A 24,683-nucleotide genomic window follows, 5' to 3' on the forward strand; every position below is an offset into this window, starting at 1 on the left:
GAAAGCAGACTACCCTCCCCAGTGTGGTTGGGCATCCTCCCATCCTCTGAAACCTGAGGAGAGTAAGGGAGAGTTTGCTCTCTGCCTGGATGTCTGCGCTGGGACGTTGGTTTTGTCCTGCCTTTGGACCCAGACTGGAACTTACACCATCAGCTCTTCTGGTTCTCAGGCCGTTGGACTTGGACTTGGCATTGTCCCTCTAAGGAAAGTGTTTTTACTTCCTTTTAAAATTTCAAACATAGACCTGTTGGTAACTCTGATCATTAAAATGATGTGTGCATTTGATAAACATACTTGTATTTGTATGGTTATCTGAATGTGTCCCCTCACTGGACTGGAGCCTCCACGAGACAAGGCAGGTCCGTGTCATTGTTGTTAGCATCTGTGTCCGCCAGCAGGTCACCTGATCTGTGAACCGCTCGGTGATTCTGGTGGTCAGAGGGAACCATCCTTTTTCCAATGTGTCACTTACGTGGGAGCCACACTAGGGGCTTTTCCATTTCTAGCGCATTTTCCAGTTGGGGTGGAAATACTCAGAAGGGATCTTGCTGGGGCTGAGCATCGGTGACGTGAGCGTCATCCCATCTGGTTGTTCAGACGGCATAGATGCAAATTGTTTGAGGCCAACAGTCATTCTCCCTTTGTTACTATTCTAAGTTGGTTAGATGGTCCCCTTGGTGGAAGAAGTTTTCCACAAGACATTTTTAAGGGGAGGATGCGGAAGCTGTAGACTCCACAGGTACTTTTAGTTATCTCAGGGGAAATGAGACCACAGACCACCAAAGAGCCCAGTTAGCATTTTACCACCTTTTAACTACCTTTCCTTAAAGGACTAGCAATTAGATGCTCAAAATGCGAAGACCTTTGTTCACATTCTCTAGGGGACTGCAAAGGAAAGGGGTGGAGGTGGGAGCCAGGGGTGGACACCTAAGGAGATGTGCTGAAGGAGATGTGCTGATTATCCGGAAGGATCTCAGGAGTTCAGAGGCAGGTAGCCTGACGTGCGGCACCCCAGCTAACCCAGTGGGACAGAATGTGGATAGGAGGTGGCCACAGTGTTTTCCTTATATTCTGGAGAATCAGAAAGATGGTATATAGTTCCTGAAGAATGAATGAAGGGTGACTGGAATAGGAGCAGGATGTGTGAATACCCATTATAAATAATAATTAACCTCAATTTAATGAGAAGGGAATTGGAAGAAAAGCAGAATGGGAACAGGTGAGCCTGGGTTGGGGGCTGGGGCAGCATGTGGAATCCATCTCTTGGCCATTGTCATAAACCAGCACAGAGTTCCCACCAGTGGATCCTGCCTGTGGCCAAAGCCTCCTGTCCCTGTGCCCCCTCCCACCTTTAAATGATTTACCGATTCGGTGCCTTACGTTTCTATTTCCGTCCAACCTTTTCTTAGCACAGATAAAGCTTTTTCTCCACTTCCCTGAGGCTGAATAAAATTAAGCTACGGGAGGTTCCCCACCTCTGGCTCAGATCTCCAGCAGCATCTGTGAATGGCCGCTGTTGTGTGTCTGCACAATGGTCTCCATTCAGTTATGAACCACTTGTGCGTGTCTCCTTTTGGAAGACAGTTTACTACTCAGAATGCCTTTGTGGTGGCTTTGGAACTGGTTAATAAAAATGATACTGGCTGATGAAAATTACAGAAAGTGATCAGGCAAGGCTTTTTCATATCCTTTAAAGTTAAAAATATCTTTTTAAAAGAAACTATAGAAACAGTACAAGATGATTATGGAAAATTCGAAGATACAAGGCAAAAAGAGGATATATTTTTAAAAGCAAACCTTTAGGGATAGAAATCAGATCAGTGGTTGCCAGGAGCTGGGGGGAGGGACATGATGTCTGTTGTAAAGGGACCGGAGGGAGCTCTTTGAGGGGTGGAAATAATCTGTGTCAGCTCTGTCCAATAAAAAGATAATTTGAACCACAGATGCAAGCAAGTGCCTTTTAACTTTTAATTTCCCAATAGGTAAATAAAAAAAGGAAAAAGAAACAGGTAAAATTAATTATACTGTATTATATTAAACACAATGTGGAAAATGCTATAATTTCACCATACGTTAATAAGATCTTCTGCTTTTTTTTTTAAACCAAGTCTCTGGAGTCTGGTGTGTATTTAACACGTCGACGTGTCTGACTTTGGACCAGCCACCTTTCAAGGGCTCAGTATCCACGTGTGGCAGCTCTGTTGGGCAACACAGTTCAACACTGTTTTGCTGGTGTTTACACAACTATGTATGTTTATCAACAATCATTGAATCGTACACCTAAAAAGGATGGCTTTTACTTTATTTAAATTATACATTAATTAAAAAAAATTTTCCTGCTAGCCCAAGTGAGCCAGTATAGATTCCTTCCATGAGCACCTATTAAAATCATCCTCTTAAAATGAATCTCAGAAATGGAACCTGGCTATTTTTTAAAAAGTAAAACTTAAGAGCATACATTAGAACCATGCAAGGTTAGTAATTTTGACAAACTTCAGATATGTGTGTGTGTGTCTGTGTCTGTCTGTTTCTCCATTACTCGGCTCAGTTTCGAAAGGGCTGGTGAAAATTAGGATGGTGCAGTTTTTAAAGAAGGATTTCCATATGTTTGACAAAAAAAGATGAACATAGATTGTTTCGAGAAAGACTCAATGCTAATTCTAGGAAAGAGTTTGTCGTTTTCTCTTCTGTTTCGCAACTGTTTCTCTTGCAGTGGTATTAAAGACCACTTGGCTCTTCCTTCTGCTCCTGTTACATAATACACTTTGTAGGGAATCTTTGTTTTGACACTGTATCTGTCTGCAGGCATTTTGGGGGTGTGTAGTGGTGTACAAGGGTGAGGCTCATGCTCCTACTTGATTGGAGGAGGTCATAGGGTAGTTGGTTGTGGGGGACTAAGTTTAACTTTCATAACCAAAGCCAGGAAACATTTATGGCTGTGGAACTATGTGTCACTAGTTATAAATAATGTCCTTTGTCATTGGGCAGCTATTTTGGTATTTTCTTTTTACACCTAAAATTCCGTGTTTACATTCTGTTGAAGCTAATCTTCTAAGAGAAATAGACCAAAAGGATATCTTAAGATAAATAGTCTTAAAGTCCAGGTATCTGGACTGACAATAAAAAGGTAAAATTCATTAGGGCTGAAAAGTCAATCCATAAGTGTAGGCTGGGGAAGACACACCGATAAGAAATTATCCTGCAGTATTTGTAGAGGACAAACTATGATGTCATTGTTTTAAGACTGCAGAATACAGTTAACCAGTGGACCACAGGTTAGGAACAAGGCAAGCTCTACTCATTTTGTTCCACCTTAGTTCAGGGCTCAGTTCAGTGTTCTGTGCTCAAAAAGCAGTTCATCTAGGCCTGTGGTTAACAAGCCGAAGCTCGTCTACGGCAGGGGTGATCAGTTTCAATGCACAGTAAGAATGCAGGTCCCCGTCCACGGAATTTTCTAGTTTAGTAGACTAGAAATGGGGCCTAGAATCTGACCTCTCAGCATGCACTTGCCCACAGACCTTGAGAAACACTCATCTCGAACAACCATTTAGACTTCTGTTAGGTTTTCTCTATTAGACACTGTGATGAATTCAAATAAAAGGGAGGCTCCCATTGGGAACGTGCCGACATAGCTTATACAGGCATCATTCCGAGTGGAGAGAAGTGAGAGAGCTCAGAGCAGAAGGGCGATGCCACCAACAGTTGACTCAAGGATGTGGTTAGGATTCACATTAGTGGAGACAAAGCTGGGTGCCCAGGCACTTGAAGGAGGGTCCCTTTTACATCCCAAAAGGGAGATGGCATTACCTGGGGAAGGAGCCTTACTTAGGTGTTGACTCTGATTTTGAGGCACCAAGGAAATTTTAATAGGAAAAGAGAATTACGAAAATTGGGAAGCAAACCCGTGAAGGAAATCTGATTGATTCTTGTCAGTAGTTCTTGAACTTGAATGTGCACTAGAATCACCAGGAGGACTTGTGAAAGATTAGGTTGCCAAGGCCCACCCTCAGAGTTTCTGATTTCATGAGTCTGGGATAAGGCCTAATTATCATTTAAATTGCTAAGTTCTACCGTTGCTGCTTGATCTGGGGACCACTCCCTGAGACTCACTGCTCTTAATGAAATTGGTGTCTTGATTGATCAAAAATCCATGGATGAGGATCGGAACAAATTGTAGGGGCAAGATGGAGAAGGGGATGGCCATCAGGGTGTTACGTGACCTGGAATGCCTGCCATCGGGGCTGTCTGTTCCCCTCTTTTCTTAGATTTCTTTACTCTCAGAGTGACTGGTGAAACCAAAAGTCCCTTGGGGGTGGCGTCAGGAATGTAGTCATAGAGAATAACTTGAAAACTATAATCTTACATTCAGCATATGGCTAGAGTACTTCTAAAACTTGGATTAAAATTGTATTTCTCAGGTTTTATTTTAAAAACATGTAAGTATGGTATATCATATTTTAGGACCAGCATTTACCAGAAGGCATCTTCACCCACTACTTTATAGAAATCTCAACTCTAAAACTGAACTCATAACCTTAACCCCTCAAACTTGCCCCTCCTGCAGTGTTCTTTGTAAGTGGTAGGACACCTGCCCAGTTTTTTGTGTCGTAGGCTGAACATCGTTCCTTCTCTCTCTCACTTCCTGCCTGTATCTGATCATTCACAGAGTCGCATCGAGTACATCACTGGTATGTCCTGTCCACCTCACTGTCATCACTTTATCCATCCGCTAGTTCTCACCTGGACCTTCCCACATCTTCTCTGCCTCCCTCTGATTCATTATCTGCATAGGAGTCAGAGAGATTTTTTAGGAACACAAATCACGCCAGGTCACCCCCATGCTTAAGACCATTCAGTGCCATCCCTCAGTGTAGGGTAATCTTTAAAGTCTCAAAATGGTGCACATGGGCTCTACACGACAAGGCCCTGGCCAACATCTCCAGCCTCATTTTGAGATACTCCCCTTTTTATTCTTTAAACTCCAGCCCCACTGACTATGTTACTTCCTGAGCTAAACATGTTTAAAACCACTGCTTTTCGCTGAGGTGATACTAGACCTATGTCCCAAGGGTATCCAGAGGAGAAGGTGAATTTGGCACTGGTCCTTAGAGAGCTTTTGTGCAACTAAGAAATGGTGACCCTCCAGGCAGATGCAGTGCCTGGGCTGGAACTGGCTGGGTTTCAGCCTTCACTCACCAGGACAGGACACAGCCTGTGCAGCCAGAATGGTGACCCTGGCTCCAGGACGTCATCTGGTTTACCTCCAAATTAAAAATATCTCTGTCCTATTTGGAGGCAGAAAATTGGACAACTTCTGGAAAGGCCTGCTGGCCCTATGATTTAGTAATAATTGTAGGTATGAAAAGGCTTTTACCATGAAGCTGTAGGAAATTATTCTTTGCAAGACCAAGATAACATGTATATGTGTTTCCACGCCAGTGTGCTTACATCTGCACTGCTTACTCGGTGATAGACTTGTCTCATGGTTGAAGATCAGGAATGAGTTACAATCTAGGATGTCGCCGTTTCCTAGCATCCAAGTGTGGAACTGAGCACATAAAACCCCCAGACTACTGTGGTTTCCCTTCGTGGAGGAGGGCCTCTGACTCGCCCAAGAGGCATGACATTCTTTCACATGATATGTTTGCTCTTGTGAAAATGACTCGAAGTATTCGAGACCTGGCAGCAGAAGAAATGGGAGGAGACCTAATTCTTGCTGGTCATGAGTCATCTTATTAAAAATTTAAATTGCACATTTTATTAAGCAGTTTCATTGTTGGTACCGAACGATTCATCAGCCCTAGATTGCTTTGATGTATGTGTGATATATCCACGTGTCCTCTGCCAGGATCCTAGCATGGATCTTTCCCAGAACAAACACTGAGTAAGTATTAATATGATAATTTTGCCCTTGATTTTTGGGGGCAGTTTTGTTTCTTGTTTTTAAACTCTGTGTTGAATATTCAGGGATTTTTTTTGCGGTCATTTTTCAGATTGATGGAAGTGCCTAAGTCTTATTTGGGGAGGAGTCTTAAGAGAGAATGAAAAACAACCATACATACTCGATGCCTTTGTAATTTCAAACACGAATGGACACTCCCTGCAGGCCGTGGTCCGGTCACTCAGTAGGAACAGGATTTGCGTCTGGGAGCAGACAGTTGCTCTGTAAGTGTTTGTTACGATATCGCAGGTGCTGAATATGCTGTATCTAACTGAATTAGTGTATCCTGTCCGTTCCTGGGTCATAAAGGCAAGTGTTGAATGTTGTCACTGGAGAGAGTGTCTCGTGGCTAGCACACTGTTGCCTTAGGAAACTTGTTCTTCTATGCAGAGCTGTAGCTGGGTTTTTCAGGCCAGCTCCACTTGAAACCCTGCCTCGTAGGATGCCCTGTGCCTATGTAATCATGGGACCTCTTACCCCCGGTGGCTGGGCGATCTGCTGCTGCCACAGCCCAGCTTCTCATGCCAGACCTCCCGCCTTGGGATGGTCTGCTAGGCTGCCATAACCAAGTACCAGACTGGGTGCCTTGAACAACAGAAGTGTAATATCCCAGTTCTGGGGGCTGGAGGTCCAAAGTCAAAATGCTGGCCGGCTTGGAGCCTTCTGAGGGCGGTGAGGGAGTCACCTGTTCCAGGCTTCTCTCCTTGGCCTGTAGATGACCATCTTCTCCTTGTGTTTTCACATCGTCTCCCATCTCTGCATCTCTCTCTGTCCAAATTTCCCCATTTATGAGGATGCCAGTCATACTGGTATAGGGCCCCCCTGAATGACCCCATTTTCACTTCAGTATCTCTGTCAAGACCCTCCCTCCAAACGAGGGGTCACATTCTGAGGCACTGGGGGTTAGGACTTCAACATGTGAATTTGTGAGGGAGACACAGTTCAACCCATCACACCACTTAGAGTTGAGCCTTGATACAAAGTAGGCTCAGAAATCTAGCTGTACTCATTTTGGAATCGTCTTTAGATCATTTACCAAAAGAAATATGTAAATTAGCTGACTTGTCACCCTTTTTGCTACCCATTCGGGCACCTTCGTGTCAGCAGTGTGACCTCTGCAGTTAACAGTGCTCTCTCTTCCAAGCACCTCATGAGTTATTAGGCCAAAAAGTGTCAGATAAGTGAAAACAAATATGAGAGTGACACCATTAGTAAGGGGGCTTCAGCTGCACCCTTCCCCCCCAAGCCCAGGACCTGTAAAATGTCTAACCCATTCCAAGTCCTGAGGATTTAAAACCCTGTAACGTGTTGATCTGCGGTGTGTTTTGACGTGACACTTGTTTTGGTTACATCGTTCACGCGTGTCCTTTATTTTCCACATGAGCCTTGCTTAGCTGAGTGGTTTTGACACTCACAGCTCTCCAGTGCTTCGGACTGACTGTTTATTCCAAGAGGTCCCAGCTGAACTTCCTGGCAGGTTGTTGTGATACCTTCCGAGACGTAGGTTCTTGAGCTGAAGGATGCCTTCGTTTCCCCTCTGGGCTTTTCCCAGCTTCTGGAAGGTGGAGGCATCTGCCAAGCCTCTTTCTCTGCAGACCCTTGGCTCCTGTCACGCTTGTGTGCCCCTGTCTATGTTTTTAAACTTGCCCCGCCCCCTGTTTTCCCACCGTATCATGTGCTAGTGTGACTGTTATGTACCTTCTTAGGCTTCTGGGCGTTGAGATAAAACCCGTATTTCATGTCTTCCAGCCTAAGAGGCCAGGACAGGTGGCAGTTTTCTCCCCTTGCTACTAAACGAGTCAGGTTTGTCTGGTCTCTGGCATATTCTGTAACATCAGCAACCTGTTAGTAAAACCGTACATCCCTGAAGGAAGCAGCCTTGGGATGCTCAGAGACCGCGTGACGTCCTCCTCACCCGTGCGTCTGTGAGCCTGTAGCCGTGTGCACGGGGACCAAGGGCCAGGCTCCTTCCTGCCTCTGGTGAAAGGCCCTGGTAATCTTTACTATTAAGATGAAGTGGAATATTATAAAATTTCTACTAAATAAGGAATATATCTACTTCCCTGAGACAAAAATCTGCTCTCTGTTTCTTCATTATACAGCCAACTCTCCCTTCCTCCTTCCTGCCCTCCCCGCAGACCGAATACCCTCTAAACAAGGAGTTCTTTGCAGGTGAAGGTCCTTGGTTAGCTTGGGGGATCCCCCCACCCCCTGCTCTGCTTTTGCTGAGTCTCTGGAAGAAAGGCACCTCTTGGGGAAGCCTCACGTGGAATCGGAACAGGCCTGCGGCCTACTCGACCTCTTGGTGTTTAAAAAAAAAAAAAAAGATTTAATGAATGAGACTCATTTTCTCTGTCACCCTCTGAAGGGATGGATTGCTTGGTTAAAACAAAGCAGTGGGCCACATTTTAAACAAAACTAATAAACAGTAAGGATATCAGCTGTCCTTTAAAGCACAGATTTCTACCCCAGAAGTTCTGTGTCTCCGGCTGGTTTCTTTTTATTGACTGTACCTGAGCAGAGGAAGGCCTGGGACCCTCTCCCTTCAGAGGCAGCCAGGTAGCTCGAGAGGCTCTCCTAGATTTGGATCGTTCCAGGGCCAAGGACCAAAAACCCCTCCTTAAGCTATGGTTCCTCCTCCTGATAGCCATGGCTGAGTTCCGACTGGAGGGGACCCCAGGGGACAACAGAAACTTTCAAGAAGCTCCAGAGAGGAGCCCACGTTTTCTAACATCCACCTGGTAACCAGATGGTCCTGACACTTGATCTCTCTGAAGAATAGAAGCCCAGGGGCTACCATGTGACCACCTTCTGAGCTAGTTTTCCATCTGGCTTGTGGACTGTTTTTTGAGAGTAGTCCTGCCTCCCTCAGACTTCCTCTCCTTGGGGCACAGGACAATCAAACTAGCCCCTGTTTCTTCCTTTGCATAAATAACTACCCGATCTTCCCTGTCCACTCAGATGCACTCTGTTATTCAGACCTCACTCCACAGGCCTCAGACATTCCAGGTGGCTGCACAAGGTTTAATCTCTCTTCCTATCCCCTGGTAAGATGGTTTTAGCAGAGGTTTGTCTCTGGTAGCTGTTCCCCTCTTGTCACTGTAGCAAGACTTTCTAGCCCCTTTAACTTTTGGTTTACATATTGGGGCTTCCAGCAAGTTCAGAAGAACTCAGTAAGCTACTGACTGGTGGCACTCATGTATACATTAAGAGTCCTGGCGTACGTTAATGGTTCTGCTTAGGTTTTAGAAAATAAGAGAGATGCTATACTTAGCCAGGGAAAAGCTGCATCTATGGCAGGTGGGCTCAGTTTACCAGGTCCCTGAGATGGACTTTATTGGAAAGCAAATGCCGAAATTGGGGATGGTCACTTGAATGAAAGCTCCTCAGTACCTAGAACAGCTCCAGGCACGTGGTGGGTGAATGATAAATGTTCTTGGAGTAAATATATAGACGTGTGTGTATGAGTGAAGGTATAAGTTGGCCGTGTCATTTTGAAACACTAGTTCTACCAGATAAAGTACTGAAAATCCTGATTATTTTTGGTCGCCTGACCCTAGGCAAGTCAATATATAGCGATACTGAAAGCAAGCTCTCAAATTCCTAAGACAATTCAGAATCTTTTACTAGCTCCACTTTTCTTCTCTGTCTCCTGAAAGCTGTGGGTTGCCAGAACTTTTATTTATACGAAAACAAAATCTAGGTTGATGATCTAAGACACAAAAGGGTCGAACAAGCCCATTAATGGGCTCTCCTTTCATATGCAGTACTCCATAGCATGTTTGGTGGTGATTAATGAGTGACTCTGATTGATGGATGTAAACAGACGGCCATTCATCTCTTCATCAAACCGTTGTTGAGCACCATGTCCTGAGCTAAGCTTGGTATAGAAATTATTAAGTGTGGGACCTTCATTCTTAAAAAGCTCAGTCTGGAAGAGACGACATTCTGTGGACCTAGTCAAGTGAGCCCACCTGCCAGAGACGTTCCTTTTCTTTAGCCAAGTACAGCATCTAGTAGAGATAGCCAGTGGTTCCATACGGTACCTGGTGGTAGAGGTTTTTTTTTTTAAAAAAAAAGAGTGCTTGATGCTGTGGTCGTGGATTTCCCTTGGCTATTCTGCCATGACATACACGAATGAAACATTCGTGTATGTCATTTCATTCGTGTAAAGGCTGGTTTCATTCGTGTAAAGGCTGGTTTCATTCGTGTAAAGCCTGGTGGGGCTGACTCTCCGTGGGGGATAGTTTCATAGTTCTTCTTGCTTCCTTTGGTGGGTGGAAGGAGTACTTGTCACGCTTGGGTTGGAAGTGGGCGGGTAGTCACCTCAGTAAATGGCTACTCCATCTTTCTGTGGATTGGGCCATGGCCTTGAATCCTTTCTTTTTCCTAAACGCTGTATCAGGTTCTGTTATCTTTTCATCAAAACATGCACGAGGTGATAGGAATTTTGGTATCTTGTTAGAGGGTGTGTGCGCTTGTCAGAACTCATCACAATGTGTAGTTAAGATCTGTGCATTTCACTCTATGTAAATTCCCCTCCTCCGTTCTCCTCTCCCCATGCTGACCTCAGATACCTGAAGCTCTCCTTCCTCAGGGCCTTTGCACTGGCTGTTGTTTCTACGTGGAAGCTCTTCCTGTGTATTCATCTGATTTTCTCTCTCACTTCTTTCAGGGCTTTGTTCATTGTCATTTTATCAGTAGGACCTTCCCTGATCACCATATTAAAATTGTAACTCCCTGCCATTCCCTTTCTGCACAAAGAGCCAGCAGAATGTGCAGTTAAGATCGTGGGCTCTGGCTTCAAATCCATTCTGGTTGTATGACTTGGGTCCCCTTCCTGTACCTCAGTTTTATCACCTATAAAAGAGGAGTAAGTATCATGTCAGTAGGGTTATTGTGAAGATTTAATGAATTAATACATGAAAAGCACTGAAAACAGTGCTTAATAGGTCGTAAGCTAATGTTGTATTTATCACCCTTCCCTGCTTTGTTTTCCCCATACTGTTTATCACCATCTGATCTACCATATATCTATTTGTTTATGGTTTCTTGCCATTAGAGCAGATACTTCATCAGAGCAACTACTTTTCATTTACTTTTTTTTTCTTTTCCATTTTCTTTCTTTCTTTTTTTTTTTTTTTTTATTGCTGTATCATCAATATATTCACCACTTAGAATAGGGCCTGATATATAATGTTCTCAATAAACATTGTGCAGTCAGTGGGCAAATGAGCAAATAGGAAAGGGGTCTGTGTACTACTTTCTGGAGGCTGAGGGATGTGTTGGGGCAGAGGTCGGGAAACCTTTTCTGCAAAAGGCCAGATGGTAGATGTTTGTAGGCTTTGTGATTATAGCCGTTCAAATCTGCTGTTGTAGCGTGAAAGCAGCTACAGAACCGAATGAGTGGGACTGTGCGCGCAATGAGACCTTGTTTACAAAAACAGGCAGCCCGTCAGATTTGGCGTACGGGCTGTAGTCAGCCAACCCCTGGGTTTGGGAAATAAATTTTGGCCTCGCTTTCCTGATTCTTGTTACCCTCCCCCCCCTTTAACCACATCTTCCACTGAAGTAATTAGTGCTAGTCACACAGACCTGAAATATTAATAACTTAATAATTATATTATTAAAAAACCATTATGACCTATTATCACTTGGTTCAGTACTCATTAATTGTACAAAATTTGCATGTGTCTTTTGATGTCTTAATACTGCACAACAATGTTAAGAATATATTTTGTATTTTCAGCTGTATGATTTCAGGGCTCTGGTTTTCGTTTTCTTTTTTTTTCTTCCTATAACAGCAGAAAATATATTTGTCCTGCTGATTATGGCCAGAGGCATGTGTGCTATAAAAGAAAAAAAAATGTTGACACTCCACTTACTACACAGCCAAGACTGTAACTGACACTCAATTGAGATAGAAACAAATAGAAATTGTCTACCAGTTTAGTTTTAAAAGTTATTACAGTCTTATTTTGGTACAAAACTGTTCCCAAGCCCACAATTTTTACCACTCTTCCCAGTCAATTTGGTATGCTGGCACGATTCTTCCATTTTTAAATACAGTATGTTTTGGGCCATGTTGTATGAATGACAAACTATGAAACTTTAGGGCAAAATGTTACAGCGTTTATTGCTGTATTAAAGCAGTAGATCAGAAATTGTATGTGTTTTGCTGCTGAAATGCATTTAATTAAACATATAAGTAGTTCAAGTTACAGACATATAGCTTGGAGATATTGTGGGTTTGTTTCCAGACCACTGCAATAAAGCAAATATTGCAATAAAGGGAGTCACAGGAATTTTTTGGTTTCCCAGTGCACATAAAAGTTATGTTTACCCTATACTATGGTCTGTTAAATGCGCAATAGCATTGTGTCTTAAAAAACAACAATGTACATACCGTCATTAAAAAAACACAAACACTTTATTGCTAAAAAAAAATGCTAACCATCATTTGAGCCTCCTGCGAGTCGAGACGTGTGTACTGGTCTGGTGGAGGGTCTTGCTTCAGTGAGATGTTGTCAGCTGCTGACTGATCAGGGTGGTGGTTGCTGAAGGTTGGGGTGGCTGTGGCAGTTTCTTAAAATAAGACAATGAAGTTTGCCTCATCAATGGACTCTTCCTTTCATAAATGATTTCTCTGTCACATGCAGTGCTGTTCAATAGCACGTTTTGCTCACAGCAGAACTTTTTTTGGAATTGGAATTCTCTCAAACCCTGTCACTGCTTTATCAACTCAGTTTATGCGATATTCTCACTCCTTTGTTGTCATTTCAACAGCCTTCACAGCGTCTTCACGAGGGGGAGATTCCATCTCCAGAAACCATGTTTTTTTGCTCATGCACAAGAAGCAACTCCTCATCCCTTCAAGTTTTATCATGAGATTGCAGCAGTTCAGTCCCATCTTCAGGCTCCACCTCTAATTCTCCTTCTCTTGCTGTTTCACCACATCTGCAGTTAACTTCCTCCGCTGGAGTCTTGAACCCTTCAAAGTCATCCAGGAGGGTTGGAATCAACTTCTTCCAAACTCCTCTGAATGTTTATATTTTGACCTCTTCCCACGAATCACAAATGTTCTTAGTGGCATCTGGAATGGTGAGTCCTTTCCATAAGGTTTTCAGTTTAATTTGCCCAGATCCATCAGAGGAATTACTATCTTTGGTAGCTACAGCCTTACAAAAAGTATTTCTTAATAAGACTTGAAAGTTGAAATGACTCCTTGATCCATGGGCTGCAGAATGGATGTTGTGTTAGCAGACATGAAAACAGCAGTCATCTCATTGTACGTCTCCAGTCAGAGTTCTTGGGTGACCAGGTGCATTGTCAATGAAATGAAAGGAACCTTTTTTTTTTTTTTTTTCTAGGCAGTAGATCTCAACAGTGGGCTTAGAATATTCAGTAAACAATGCTGTCAACAGATGTGCTGTCATCCAGGCTTTGTTGTTCCATCGAGAGGGCACAGGCAGAGTAGATTTAGCGCAATTGTGACGGGTCTAGGATTGTCAGGATGGCAAAGGAGCATTGGCTTCAACTTAAAGTCACCAGCTGCATTCGCCCCTAAAAAGAGAATCTGCCTGTCTTTGAAGCTTTGAAGCCAGACATTGACTTCTCCTCCCTAGTTATGAAAGTCCTAGGTGGCTTTCAGAGAAGACTGTCTCATCTGCATTGAAAAATCTGTTGTCTAGTGCAGCCACCTTCAGGAGTTACCTGAGCTGGACCATCTCCGTAACTTGCTGCAGCTTCTACATGAGCTCTTGTTCCTTCACCTTGCACTTTGATGTTATAGAGACGGCTTCTTCCCTTAAATGTTATAAACAAACCTCTGCTAGCTTCAGCCTTTTTTCATGCAGCTTCCTCACCTCTCAGCCCTCATAGAATTGAAGCGAGTTAGGGCCTTGCTGTGGATTAGGCTTTGACTGGAATGAATGCTGTGGCTGGCTTGATCTTCTTTCCAGACCTCTACAACTTTTCTCCTTAGCAGCAGTAAGGCTGTTTCACGTTCTCATCATCCGTGTGCTCACTGGAGTGGCAATTTTAATTTCCTTCAGGAAGTTTTCCTTTGCGCTCACAACTTGGCTAATTATTTGGCATATGAGGCCTCGCCTTCAGCCTGTCTTGGCTTTCAACATGCCCTCCTCACTAAGCTTAATCACCTCTAGCTTTTGGTTTCAAGTGAGAGGCTTGCGACTCTTCCTTTCACTGGAACACTGCTCACGTCTTGGCTAGTGAAGGCTAGGTTGGCCGACCTGGGGAGGAAAACAGGAGAGAGAGGAGTCTCCAGGTTTTCAAGACCTAAAAAAGAAGAGAAGGGTAGGGCTGAGGGTGAGAGTGGATGGAAATATTAGGAGTTGAAACCTGCTCAGGCCCCCTGATGCTCCTCCATCATATTAGGAATTAAGTTTGCAAACTCGTCGGAATAACATCATTCCAAAGTAACATCATGATCTGGTTCACCTACCTTCTAAAGAGCGTGAAAACTCACTGTATGGGATTGTAGCCAGCGAGGGTGATGGCAGTGATCAGACTGATCCAAATTTATCTTAAAGTTAAGGTGAGAAGATGGGTTTCTGGCCTGTGCAGCCAAGAGGAAGCTCACACTATTAGCCAGAACAGAGTGTGCAGGAGGTAGAGTGGTTACGGCATGAAAGCGTGCATGTTTGAGGAACCCCTGGGGCTTACGCATTTGTACCGTAAGCATTTGCTGTCTATCACGTGAGATGATGGGGATGCAGAGATCAGAAATACAGTCTCCGTTTTCAAGGAGCTCACAGCCTAGTCAAGGAGACAGATAGTGTAAAATTAAGGCTCTTGGGAAGCATGCCCAGGATGCCCTGGGAGGGGTAACCAGGGCCTCAGAGGAAAGGATGCCTGAGCTGGGTCTTGAAAGTGTGTGTCCCAGGGCTTCGGAGGGATGGTACCAGGAGGGAAGCGACAGCCAGAGGTGAGGGAGCAGAGTGTGCTCAGAGAAGGGTGTGTTGTCCAGCATAAGAGGCAGGCAGGGGTGGGTGACCTGGAGGTAGTATGTAATTTGGACTAGAATCGTGTGAGATAGGTCACGGGTGGTGACCCTAGCTAGGGCACACCAGCGGTTTGATAAAAACCTGTTGAGAGGTATACTTGGGTTTGGGACTCCCTTCTTGAGTGACCTTAGGCAAATCCATAATTTTGTGCAGTGGTATCAATAGCTAATAATGGTAGAGAGAAATGTGACGTTCTTTCAGTTTATCCCAGCATCTTCAAGTTTACTGACATTTCATGCACATCAGTTTTTCAAATAGCAGCAGCAGCATTTTATTCAAGAAGTAGATGATCCTGGCTTATGGTAATGAACTTCTTAAAATCAACTCCCTTTTTGTTACCATTCCTAAGTATTAATAGCATAGAGCCGAAAGGTTCATTTCTCTTTATTTTTTTTTCCAGTTTTCCTTGCTGCTTCATTTATTTGAATGCTTGCCACCTTTTGTGGCTTTCCGTTTTAGTAAGCGAGGGAAGGAACTTCTACTAATACGCAGTCATGAGTCTGCCCTCGTTTATGCTCTGTCTTAACAGCTCTCTGTGAGAGGCTATTCCATTTTCTGAGCGTGTGTTTATGTTTTTGCAGGTGGTTAAAATAACAAGTATTTTCTTATTTGGTTTGTAAATATTTGGGGAGCCCTTCATATGCTTAAGGTTATGATAGAAAAATATTCAAGACAATTATATCATGCTCAAGGCTGTTTGAAAGTCCTATTGTCTGAAGATACGGGGGGGAGGGTACAGCTCAAGTGGTAGAGCGCGTGCTTAGCATGCACAAGGTCCTGGGTTCGATACCCAGTACCTCCTCCAAAAATGAATAAACCTAATTTAGGAGGGAATCATATAGCTCAGTGACAGAGCACGTGCTTAGCATGTACGAGGTCATGGGTTCAATCCCCAGTACCTCCATTAAAATAAATAAATAAAAATAAAACCTAATAACCCTCCCTCAAAAAAAAAAAAAGACAAAGCTGAAGATATGGATGAAGATTTTTAAATGTTTTATAATGGAAATGCTCAAATAGATAAAAATGTAGATAGAATAGTATCATGTTGGCCCATGTGCTTATCCGCCCTCTTCAACAATGATCAAATTGTGGCTTAGCTTGTTTCATCTCTATCTTTACCCTTATTAACTCTTCTCCTTTATCATTTTAAAGCTAATTCCAGATGTCATATCATTTCATCCATGAATATTTTGCTCATCTCTAGAAAATAAGAACCCTTTAAGAAAAAGACAACTATTATAACATAAAATGTAAAATAATTCCTTAATATCATCACATGCACAATGTTCAAATTTCCAGTTGTGTCACCAATGTTATACTTACTTTTACAGTTTGACAAACTTCCTACACGTGTGTTGTAACCGTGGATATCACCCCTGCTGCCAGCGTCCCCACCCCTACTGTTTTCAGCACCTCCCCTGCCCCACCCCCGACCCCCACTTCTTACCACGTTGTACTGGTCAAGTGATCCTGGATTAATTTTCTAGGGATGTCAGAGGAGACTGGAGGCAAAAGGATTTGGACTAATACAGTGGAGAGGAGGAAATACGTGATGACAGATACATAGCAGAGAACCAGGAAGGAGGGTTGCATAAGAATCTTAAAATGTTGCAGACATCCCGACTTAGTTGAAGTTTAAAGGGAGAGATATTTTGGATTAAAATCTGAGTTGCCTCTTCAGAGCTGTTACTTTTGGATCCGAAGTAAGAAGTCGGAGCTGGGGAGAGGAGCTCTGCCCTTGTTTGCTTTGGTAGCTGGTCCCACCTCACCTGGGCGGGGCTTGTCCCAGGGGAAGGAGGGCCTCCTGTGCGCCAGCACCGGACGGTGTGCACCTCAGAGTCGCCGGCAGCTCATTAAAACCCAGGGGCCCCAGGTTTCTGATTCAGAAGGTGTTGGCCCAAGGATTTACATCTAGCTGAGCTCACAGGTGAGATGCTGATGCTGCTGCTGGCCAGGCCCCTCACCTGGAGAACCACTCAATACTTCCTTCTCCAGTTTTTTAAGACATTTCTTTGTTACGATTGTATTGCTGCCTCCATGGGAAATCATTTTGCACTGACATCCCTAGCGAGCTTCTTGGGGGGAAGAAATTGGTGAGAGATCTGTGGGTAATTTATATGAAACTGTATTGTTTTCAAAATGACCACATGGCACCCCCTCCACCGCCACCTTGGTTGATTGGTTGAATGTTTGTAAACACCCTGTCTTCCACAGGAGGGATTTCTTCTTTAAAATGTCTTAGCACACCTCACGAAATTAGAAGGTCCCTTTCAAACCTAAACATTTTACCCAAGGAAAGCTGAGAAAGCTAGAACAAAAGTCATTCTCACCACTGTTTAGAAACAGACTTTCTAATTTTCTTAGTCTTTTTTTTTTCTTTCTTTTCCTTCTTCTCTTTTCTCTCCTTTTCTTTCTTTCTTCCTTTTCTTTATTTCTTTTCTTTCTCTTTCCTTTCTTTCCTCTCTCTTTCTCTTTCTCTTCCTTCCTTCCTCTTTTCTTTCTTCCTTTCTTCAGGGAGAGGTTGGGCAGCTGGCCTGACCTAAAACATCAGTTAGTCAGCAATCCTGTAAAAAGTGTGGTTTTCTGCCAGCCCTATGGCCACCACACCCGTTGCTGGAACTTTCCCTGATGTTTTACCATATTCAAATCTGTTCTAAACGAGTCCTTACCAAGTTTGAAATACACCCCAAACATGCTTTACTTGATTTTTTTGTTTGTTTGTTTGTTTGACCTTACTTTAATATATGAATGTTATCCCCAGGAGATTGTTTTCCTAGAACTTTTCTGAACTTATTTTTATAAACCATTGGAATAGGAAACCACAAGACTGAGGACTCTTGCAGGCAGAACTGATCTGTTGTTTATATCACTCAACAAATAAGGGTTTGTCCAGTTTGAACTACGACCTTGAACTCAAATCCTCTGTTGTATATTTTCTGGTGCCTTTTCCTTTGGCAAGTCATTCAAAGAAGTATGCATTAAGTACTTAGAAGGCAGAAATACATTTGATTTCTTGTGAGAATTATTGGACGTTAAAGTTTTAATTTTCTAAATGGTTTTATCCACCCAGAAGACGAAATTGTAATTGGCAGGCTTCTGGGTAAGCAAAGAATTAGAACAAAGGAAGCTGCATATTCTGAGTATCATTTTGGACTTCAGGCACGTATAATTGGATTACTTATTATCCTTTATTCACAACATATTATTTTAAGGCCATGTATATCCTACTTATATCCATCCATTTATTTATTTGGCTCATTTAAAAATACTGTTTCATTTCTAATTTCTAACAACTATTTTCAATCCTTATTTTTAAAATTTGAGGTGAAATTTATATACAGTGAAATACACACATCTTAAATGCACAATTTAATGAGTTTTGACAAATGTATAAACTGGTATAACCAACACCTCCATCAAAATATTGAGCAGAAAGTTCCCAGTATCTCCTTCAATTATTCATCACTTTCTGCAAGTAATTATTGTTCCACTTTCTGTACATACATACTTTTTATTGAATTTCAAATAAAAGGAATCACACAGTACGTAGTCATTTATGTCTGTCTTCTTTGGCTCAGCATAATATTATCGTCTGTATCAATCTTTTTTTTCATTGTGCGAGTAATAATTCCATTGTCTTGGAATAATATTCCATTGTATTAAGTACATGAAGTGGCCCAGGGGAATCTTCCTCTCGGAAATGTTTTTGAGGATACAGGAAAATCTTCACAGAGCATGGGATTTTCTGAAACCTTCTCATTTAGCCTTTCTATTTTAAAAAATACTTTCATCCAGCCATGAAAATTGACATATAGCCTCTTCAACACAGATGTTCACAAAGTAAGGCTGCCTCTTAAACAGCTCAAGCCAGACTTTTAACACGTATGGAAATTCTATTCTTAAAATTAGTACTTTACCACTTTGGGCTGCCTTTTCTTCTGTGTACTCTTTTAACGCCCATTTGCAATTTACTATGAATTATTTTGTGGCCTTGCCTATCTGCATGGTGTATCCTGGTAAATGTAACACGTGAATTGAAAAGAATGTTTATTCTGCATTTAGACGTTTTGTTCTATAAATTGAATTAGGTCAAGATGGTTGATAGTGTTGCTCAAATCTGTATTATTACTGGATTTTTCCGTACTTTGGCATTCCAAAAGAAGGTTGAAAAGGAGGACAAATGGTATATAAGACAAACAAACAAACAAAAAAAATGGCAGGACAGTAGACTTTAATCTGTCAATATCAACAATTACATTAAATATAAACGGACTAAATTTGTGTAATTCTCCCTTAATTGTGTCAGTTTTTGCTTCATGTAATTTGAAACTCTGTTACTAGTTGCAGAAACATTTGTGATTGTCAGGACTTCCTGGTGAATTGACTCTTATCATTATAAAATAATCCCTCTTTCTTTCTGGTAACACTTCTTGATTGGAAATTATTTTTCTTGTATTAATTAAGCCGCTCCTTCTTTCCCAGGTTTACAATGTGCTTCCTTTCTTTCCTAGTCTATCCCCCTGCATCCCTGGCTCTGGGCAGCCATCATCCTGAATTTCGTATTCTCATTCCCTTTTTCTTTTTGTATAGTTACATTGAATCTATATGTATTTCTAATATATATTATGTGTATTTATATATTTCTATTTAATTGTTTTAACTTAACAAAAAGTCTTGCTGAATTTACCAGAGACTTTCTGTTTTATGTGCTATTATATTGCATAGATTTGTCCATACTACACATATATTGCTTTAATTTGTTTTGAAAATTGTAATTGCATTGCATAAACATTCCTGTTTATTTATCTCCTCTAACGTTGATGGACATTTGGGTTGTTTCCACATTTTTGTCCTTGTGGCAAGTCCTGCTATGAACATTTGTATATTTCTCATGGTAATATACCTTGGTGTAAATATTGCTAGATTGAAAATGAATGTGGATGTTTAATTTTAGCCCATTTTACATTCCCATTACCACTCTGTAAGAGATTCTGTGAATTCACATCCTTTTACAATACTTGGTAGTATCAATTTTTTTGGCCAACTGAGTAGGTTTAAAATGACATCACATGGTTGTCTTAAATTCCTTGGCTATTAATAACATTAAGCATCTCTTCAAAATGGTTCCTCTTCTGTTACATGTCTGTCCATATCTTCACCCCTCCCTTTTTTCTAATCGATTTGTGAGAATTCTATACTTGGAATACCACTGAACTACCACCTGTATTTAACTACTTTTAATTTATTAAAGAGATCTTTGGCCTTTGAATCCGTCATCCTCCCTGACCTCCCTGTTGAATTTGCAAACCCCGTCGAATTCCTGACCCCTTCATCCTGCTCAGTTTTTCTCCCTTAGCACCTACCACGTGCGCCATATTATATTTACACTTGTTCATTGTGTTTGCTGTCTGTCTCTCCTTACTGTTACACGTAGGCTACTGTGTGATACGTATAGAGGTCCACAGTAAGTATTTATAAACTTTTGTAACAATTTAATGTCATCATATTTTTATTATGTTAAACAAAGACTTGGTGTCTAACAAACTAAATTTTTTAAAAAACTGATTCTTCACCAACACTTTGAAAAGCAGAGCCTAGGTTTTCATACCTCCATGTCATAGCATTTGAAAGGTTCATTGAACAGAACAGAGAAGAAATAGATAACTACCTTTCTTTCTTGAAAACGTGTTCATGCTCTATACAAAATACAGTTGCTAACGAAGAGGATTATTTGTTTTTTTCATTTAGTGAGGTGATGAGTTTTTCTAATGTGAGCATTATTTTATTAGCATTCCCCATGTTTATAGCTAAGCCTGGCATGTATCTCTGCCTTCCCCCATATATATATGCATCTATCTTATAATATATATGCTTCTATCTTACATATGCCTTTATCTTATAATATATACCTCTATCTTATAATATATGTATGCCTCTATCTTACATATAATATACACATCTGTCTTATATATATATATTAACATCTATCTAGAGCTCTTTGAAGTGCAACTTTTAAAATGAAGGGGAATGCAAACCACTTAATTATATAAAATTCAGGGACTGAATACTCTTTGGCTTAATCCTTTATGTCCTCAGTTTTCATGTTTTGAGTTTTTCAGCCTGAAGTGTGCTTATTAAATGTGTGCCCCAGCTCTCTGGACTGTATACTTGCCAATTGTGCAAGTAAATTTTTGAGAACTCCTAGGTTCATAACCTAGCTTGTTAACCCCCTTATTTCTAGGTGACTGTAAATACAAGCCCTGGTTATTTTTGTACTGTAGTATTTCTACATAAAATGGTAATGCTATTTTATACCTTCTGAAGGGAGAAAAGTTCTGGGAAATTCTCAGATGAAATCTGTGAAAACTATAAAAACAAAGTAAGATTTTGCAATGATTAAATGGCATTCTGTTAAAGTGGACGCACAGTGAAGAACTGATCCAAGAAGTCGTTTATCAGAACTGTAAATATGTTTGTAAAAATAAAGTGGTGAGATCTGGTTGCTTAGAAACAGAGGGCAAAGGTTTCTGTTAAACAGCATACCCTTTAGTTCCCAGATATTTGCTACTGTAGTATCTGCAAAGTAGCTTTATTTGGGCCTGTTGGGAGAATTTATAGGGGGGCTTAGCTGGTACCTAAAATGTATTCATTAATATTGAAAATCACATGATTTGACTTTTTCCTGTTAATGACCAATTTTTTTTTTTTTTGTCAAGGATCATTTCAATTTATTTTTTAACTGGTAAAAGAGTGAGTAGATTGTGACACAATTTCAGCATAAATCCATCTTTCAGATAGGATCAGATAAACAAATTCAATAGAATAGCAGAAATCAGACAGACCTAGGTTTAAAACTGGTCTTTGTAAACTGTTTTTTGTTATATTTACTTGCTGTCTTTACAGGCAAAAAAATCAACAGACATTTTTGCTCTCCTTTACAAAATGGAGATGAATTTACACATTTTATAGAGTTGCCGTCATGATAAAGGGTTATGGATAACTGATGTAAATGTGCAGGAACCACTATAGGCACTCAGTGCATGGTGGCTATTGTTACACTGGAAAATGTGAGCAAATGTGTGTGTGCTTAGTATAAATGTTTCTGCACCATTTTCCTAGACAAATCTTCCAGTAAGTCCTTATTGAGAAAAAAACAAATAAAGGCAAAATCAAGAGAGCAGAGATCGGGTGGGGCTGGTGCAGAGAAGCAGGAAGTCTTGTATACCCCGGATCTCTCGTGGCCCTCAGCAAGGCTCCACACCACCCCGATGCCCTCACAGAGACCTAGAGCTGTACAGAGTGCAGCATGGAAACCATCCTCCTGGGGCCGAAACCCCGGGTGCAGGGACTGAATCACAGTTATTCTATTAACTAACCCGGCATGGCATGGGGTCCTGCAGCATAGTAGCCAGGCAACGGTTGGCCACAGCTTCTTAATGACTCAGTTAATTCAGCTCTAAGACTTCAGAAATTCTCCATATTTGTTTGACTGCTAGGTGGAGTCATAACTTGACGCAGAGTTATCATTACCTGCCAGGAAGCATGTGTCGTCTAAAGGATGTGACGATAACATTGTTATTTTTTTCAGATCGAGGTTGGAATTTGCCCTTGACAAATAGCAAAATGATGAGTGATGCAAGTGACATGTTGGCTGCGGCGTTGGAGCAGATGGATGGTATTATAGCAGGTAGTAATCTGCATCCTCTAAAAGACGCAGTTGTGACATTTACTTTGCTCTCTTGGCTTTTTCATTACAACTCTTTTACTATGTGTCCACTTTAATATTTTCATTTATTGGCTCTCTCCAACGCCTTTAGGTTCCCCATGGTTTCATCTTTATCTCTCTTCAATTTCTATCAGAATTATTATTTCTTTCTTTTCTTTTCTTTTAAATGGCCGTACTGGGGATTGAACCCAGGACCTCATGCATGCTAAGCATGTGCTCTACCACTGAGCTATACCCACCCCCTGTACCAGAATTATTCTTAAGTTTTATTTCAAAATGTCAACAATTCTAGTACCATAGTAGGCTTCTGATCAAGGATACAGAATCTGCATGTCAGGTGAATTCTGGTGCAGCTTGTCTGTGGGTGGCACTTTGAGAGACACTGCTCTCCCAGTATCCAGGAACGTTCTAGTCTGTTCCACTGGCCTCAACATTCACTTTCCCACCAATGACTCTCATATCTGTTTATTTTTCCAATTCTTTGCTAAGCTTCAGGTCCCTGTCTCTTAACAGCCATCCAGGTATCGGCCCTGAAATGTCCTACAGACGCATCAGTGTCATTATCCTTCCTCAGAAGCCCAGCTATTGGTCTTTATCTTGGCTAATTTCATAGTCCTCCATCCATACAGTTTCCTAAAACAGAAGTTTAAGCCATTCTAGACACTTCTGTCCCGCACGTTCCCCATTTAGTTAAGCAAATTCAGTCAATTCTACCTCCTACCAAATGCTGCCATTCCCTTTTTTTCTCTCTCAAGTCTGTCCTGTCTTTGCCACCACTGTCTTGCTTTATCTAAATAACCCTCTCACGCGCTGTCCCCGACACGCCTGCTTTCCCACTCTGCTCCATCTTTTTCCGCACCACCAGAATCTTTTTTCCAAAGCCCCAGTCTGATCATCTTACTTCCTTGTTAAGAATCTTCAGCAGCCCAATAGACCGTCCCTTCCTGGTTTTGTCTCCATGGCCGAGGTGACTGACTCATGTAGGTGAGCCCGTTCGCTCCCTCACCATCTCCCAGGAGTGGTGGCTACCTAAGGTCTCAGGTCCCAGTGTGTGTTTTGTCTCCAGAGTGTGTTTCGGAGCCCATTACAGTGAGGAGATGGCTGAATGGGCTGTCGGGTGGGGTTGTCACGCAGGAACCTGATGGTCGGGGTCAGCATGCAGTTGGCCTCTACCAGCTATCGGGCCGGGGTGTGGCTGTCCTGGCCCAGCTGCTTAGCTTTCCCGGTCATAAATTTGACCAGTAGCTTTGTGGGCAGAGTTACATTTCCAAATTGCCATCAGTAATTCTCCAGCTGAGTTAAGAGGCAAAGGAGAACTGACTACAGACGTTGGGGAAGTTTTCTAAATGCACATCTCTCCCCTCTCGCCACTTTGTTTTGATGGAGACTGAATGGGGTAGAGGGTTACCATGGGCTTGTGCACTGTCAGCGACATCATCGGATAAGCCTAATAGTTAAAACTGCTAGAAGAAGACAGCAGAGTCTGTCTGGGTTTTACTGCTTTTCTGTTCCTCCCGCCTCCTGACATAACTCTTTTCACTTTATGTTTTTCTGAGTTCCCATCTCAGCTTTACGGAGTTTCCTGCGAGGGTTGATTCAGACGGTTTACATGACTCAGTTGGCACTTAGCACTGAGTGTAGCGTGTCAGTGGTTCGCACCATCACAGTTTGGTAGATGTTTGGTTCAGATCGTTGGGTCCAGCATGAGGAATGTCAGTGGAGTGAACTAGCTGAACGAGAATTCCTTTCCCCATTGTTAGCATTGATCCTGTCACATGGCCAACTGGAGAGAGAACTTACATGTTGGTTCGCAGGTCTCATCCAGCTATGAGACCTTCTGATTTAGGAGGTGACGGCCTAAATGTCATAGGTACTGAAATTTAAGTACAAAGAGTTAGTATGCATATTTGATGCTTACTATCCATGAGTAATAGAAAACAAAAATGGTTGTAAAGCTATTTTTTGAAGCGAACATTAGCAAGGGCAT

At 42.0% G+C, this 24,683-nt stretch overlaps 1 protein-coding gene across 12 annotated transcripts in view; it reads left to right on the plus strand.

Annotated features, from left to right (window-relative positions):
- The window catches only part of PPFIBP1 (PPFIA binding protein 1), a 153,711-nt gene that overhangs the window by 76,719 nt on the left and 52,309 nt on the right, over positions 1-24,683 (plus strand). For 8 of the 12 annotated variants that reach the window (XM_064479144.1, XM_064479148.1, XM_064479146.1 and 5 more), the window contains exons 3-4: positions 5,994-6,165; positions 22,559-22,657. In XM_064479144.1, coding sequence (XP_064335214.1) covers positions 6,090-6,165; positions 22,559-22,657 — 175 coding nt within the window. In that variant the 5' untranslated portion in view covers positions 5,994-6,089. Of the gene's footprint in view, positions 1-5,993; positions 6,166-13,023; positions 13,043-22,558; positions 22,658-24,683 lie in introns of those variants that run through there. The other 4 variants (XM_031443893.2, XM_064479151.1, XM_031443897.2 and 1 more) reach the window with 2 other exon arrangements.

The sequence above is a fragment of the Camelus dromedarius genome, chromosome 25 (assembly GCF_036321535.1).
Source record: "Camelus dromedarius isolate mCamDro1 chromosome 25, mCamDro1.pat, whole genome shotgun sequence".
Lineage (NCBI taxonomy): Eukaryota > Metazoa > Chordata > Mammalia > Artiodactyla > Camelidae > Camelus > Camelus dromedarius.